General features: G+C 45.2%; 1 protein-coding gene across 7 annotated transcripts in view; it reads left to right on the top strand.

The window, feature by feature from the left end:
• The window catches only part of ATG13 (autophagy related 13), a 25,858-nt gene that overhangs the window by 12,706 nt on the left and 9,799 nt on the right, over positions 1–3,353 (top strand). For 2 of the 7 annotated variants that reach the window (XM_017529288.2, XM_017529286.2), the window contains exons 9-11: positions 1,551–1,649; positions 2,402–2,512; positions 2,933–3,069. In XM_017529288.2, the coding sequence (XP_017384777.1) occupies positions 1,551–1,649; positions 2,402–2,512; positions 2,933–3,069 (347 nt within the window). The remainder of the gene's footprint in view (positions 1–1,550; positions 1,650–2,401; positions 2,513–2,932; positions 3,070–3,353) is intronic. The other 5 variants (XM_017529290.2, XM_037738845.1, XM_017529294.2 and 2 more) reach the window with 3 other exon arrangements.

Below are 3,353 nucleotides of genomic sequence, written 5' to 3'. Positions count from 1 at the left end.
AGTAGAGACGGGGTTTCACCATGTTGACCAGGATGGTCTCGATCTCTTGACCTTGTGATCCACCCGCCTCGGCCTCCCAAAGTGCTGGGATTACAGGCTTGAGCCACCGCGCCCGGCCTTTTTTTTTTTTAATTTTTATAAGCTCATCCCAGCTGTTCTAAAAGAGATGTCAAATTTAAATTTCAGTAAGCAGTTCTATTTTACAAGTAATAGATTCATAAATAATAAAGTTGTAACTTGTGAGACATGAGGGATGGCGAGACTGGGCCTTACTGATTAGCCTGTCTGTTTCCCAGATACAATGGGAAGTTGAACCTAAAAGTAAATGTACATTTAGTAGTTTCTGCACCTGATGTTTGCATCAAAGTTTGTATGCCTGTGTGACTAGAGGCTATCTTTTTCATGGTAACTGTCTCCTAATGTGTCTTATGACAGTTTAAAACTAGATCACACCAAGTTCTTATCAGTAGTCTGCACGCCATAAGTGAGCCCTGTCATTACTCCTTGGGGACCTCTGATCAAGGCTGGTACAGTTTGGTACAAAAATAGTCCATTTTGAACCTAGTTTCTCTCAGTGGTAGAGAGACAATCATTTGCTGTCATTTCTTCTCATTCCTGTTAATGCCGAAGTAGTATTTTTCTTAGTGACTTCCATAATTACTCAACTCAGCAGTTTCTATTGGAGCTTTTGCTGAAGTCCAGTAAATATATGTCAATGTGATGTTGTTGGTTTTGCCAACAGTATGAGGATCATTGTGCCATTTGGGCACAGAATTAAGTCTAGAAACGAACCTACTGTGGCCTGAGGTCCCGCCTCCAGTTCTAAGCATTAATTAGCTAACTGGTCAGGTCTAAAATGGAACAGCAAGACCCAAAATAATCATCATGATCATAATCACTATGCCCTTAAGTAGCTTTGAAATCATAAGAGTTTTCAACATGCCCCAGCTTTTACTCTATCAAGTTCACCTACGCCAGCAGGGACTGTAAGAACACACACACACACCCCTGCACACCCACTGTCTTCCCTGGAATGACGTAGAAAAGCATGCATCTGAGCTTCTTAAAGTTCCAGCCAATAAATGTCAGCTGTTTGAAACTGTCCTACAGATTCTGGGTTTCCTGAAAAAGGCTTTCAGTTGCACATTACAGGCCCTGCATTCTTATCCATCTTTACCTTGCATCTGCAGTCAGGCCCTTCTGTTGGAAGCTGCTATCTGACTTCCTCTCTTTTTTGAGAAGAGACAGATTAATGCTTGGCTCAGGTTTCTCTGTTTTGTCAAGTTTTAGCCAGCTCACCTCAGCTTTGTTTTCTAGCTGCCCATCAGGGAGACAGGCATGCATGAAATGCCCTGAAGTAAACATCACTCTAGGACCTTCCAAGTTGTCCCTTTAGAAAGACAGCCCCATGCCCTTGCCGCCTTCACTCCTGACTCTAGTGTTGGTTCCAGCCTTTCTTGCTACTGCTCCTTTGAGAGTTTTTTCACTTCTTTCTCAAGCCCCTTTTCTTTTTTCTTGTTTCTCCTGTCTCCGTGTGTGTCTGTGCACAGTGTGTGTTTACTGTCACAAAGGCACATTTTCAGACCCCTACTCCTGTGGTGACGGATACCCTGAGGGTCCCCATGGCAGGACTGGCCTTTTCCCATCAAGTGAGTCCATAATGGGAAGATGGGGATATAATCAGATGGCATCCTTTTATTTTAAAATTGTAAATAAATTACAGGGTATAGTTATTTAAATGTCCCGAGTGTTCTGTGGGATTATTTTGAGGCTTGGTAATAGATTTTAATAGCCACAGCCCAGCAGCCCAAAATAGGGAATTTTCATCTGCCCCTCCTCCTACCATTGATGTGAAAAATACATGGAGTTATTTATATCACATTTTTAAATAAACAACTCAAGACCGGTATTCTTTCTTTTTTCAATATAAATAGCAATATTCCCATCTCCAGGGGTGATGGAGGGTGTGATTAGAGAAGATGGCTTTCTGTTTCAAAGGTACCTCAGGACAAAGGAGAAAATAGAATGACTTTGGAGAACCTGATGACTTTGGCTGCAAGTTCTGTCCAGGCTTGTGCTCCACACATCTGCTGGGCTTAGCACTGAAACAGTTAGCTCAGCCCCTGGGAAAATGGGGCACAAGAAACTTATTTCAGGCCTTTGGGAGGCTCCACAGCTTGTAATCCCTATCCCAGTACAAACAAGTCTGTGTTTTCTTCTCTGATAACTGAATGGCCTGGTCTGTCCCTAACCCCCATCATGTCAGGCCCCCTGCAATGTGGGCATGTGGGCGGGAGCCATTCCTTACCTCTCTACTGAGCCCTCCTGTTTGTCACGCTCTGGGATTGCCTATTTTTTCCTTGCCTTTCCTCTTCCCCTCTTTGTTTTTTCTCTTGCTTAGCTCTCAAGCTCTCGCCTTTCCTATCAGCCTGCTGCCCTGGGCGTTGGATCAGCTGACCTGGCTTATCCAGTAGTGTTTGCTGCTGGCTTAAATGCTACACACCCTCACCAGGTATCTTTAAAGATGGGAGGACCATGGGTTTCCAGTGCTGCCTCCCCTACCTGGAGGCAATTAAGGGCTGTCTCAAGGCTGATGTGTTCTAAGTGCTATATCCTGAAGCAAAACTCTTTTGTAACTTCAGAGACCTAAAGTGACTCTCTGAGAGGAAGGAGCCTCTTAGACTTCAGAAAAGAAAGAAGACTTTTCAAGGATTTTTCTCCCTCTCTTTCCTTTTTCCTCTATAGTTATTACCATGCATGTCTTCCCTCCCTTAACTGAGCTTCAGAGAGGATAAAGGTCCAGGGATTACTGCCCACTTGGTGGCAGCATTGGTGATGGAATACTTGAAAGCAGATACTGTCATGCTAGAATGTGAGGTTCCCCTCCTGCCTGGCATGCCATGATTCACTGTCTCTCCATTTTTCCCCAAAGCTGATGGTTCCTGGGAAGGAAGGTGGGGTACCCCTTGCTCCCAACCAGCCTGTCCATGGTGCCCAGGCTGACCAGGAGAGACTGGCAACCTGCACGCCTTCTGACGGAACCCACTGTGCTGCCACACCCTCCAGTAGGTGAGTTCACATTTTGGCTCTGTCTCTGCTAAGGCTGGCCAGGGGCCTCAGCTCCCTGACACACATACTTATTTGATATCAGTAAAGAGTAGCTTTCAGCATTGGCTGGGGCATGGCATTTGTGCCCAAAGCATGGACTCCTGACTGGGAGTGGTGGTTCACACCTATAATCCCAGCACTTTGGGAGACCAAGGTGGGAGGATTGCTTGAGGCCAGGATTTTGAGACTAACTAGGCCAATGTAGTGAGACTAACTAGGCCAATGTAGTGAGACTATCTCTCAAA

This window comes from Cebus imitator, unplaced genomic scaffold, assembly GCF_001604975.1.
Source record: "Cebus imitator isolate Cc_AM_T3 unplaced genomic scaffold, Cebus_imitator-1.0 Scaffold58, whole genome shotgun sequence".
Taxonomy (NCBI): domain Eukaryota; kingdom Metazoa; phylum Chordata; class Mammalia; order Primates; family Cebidae; genus Cebus; species Cebus imitator.
This window is presented reverse-complemented; position numbering and strand designations above follow the sequence as displayed.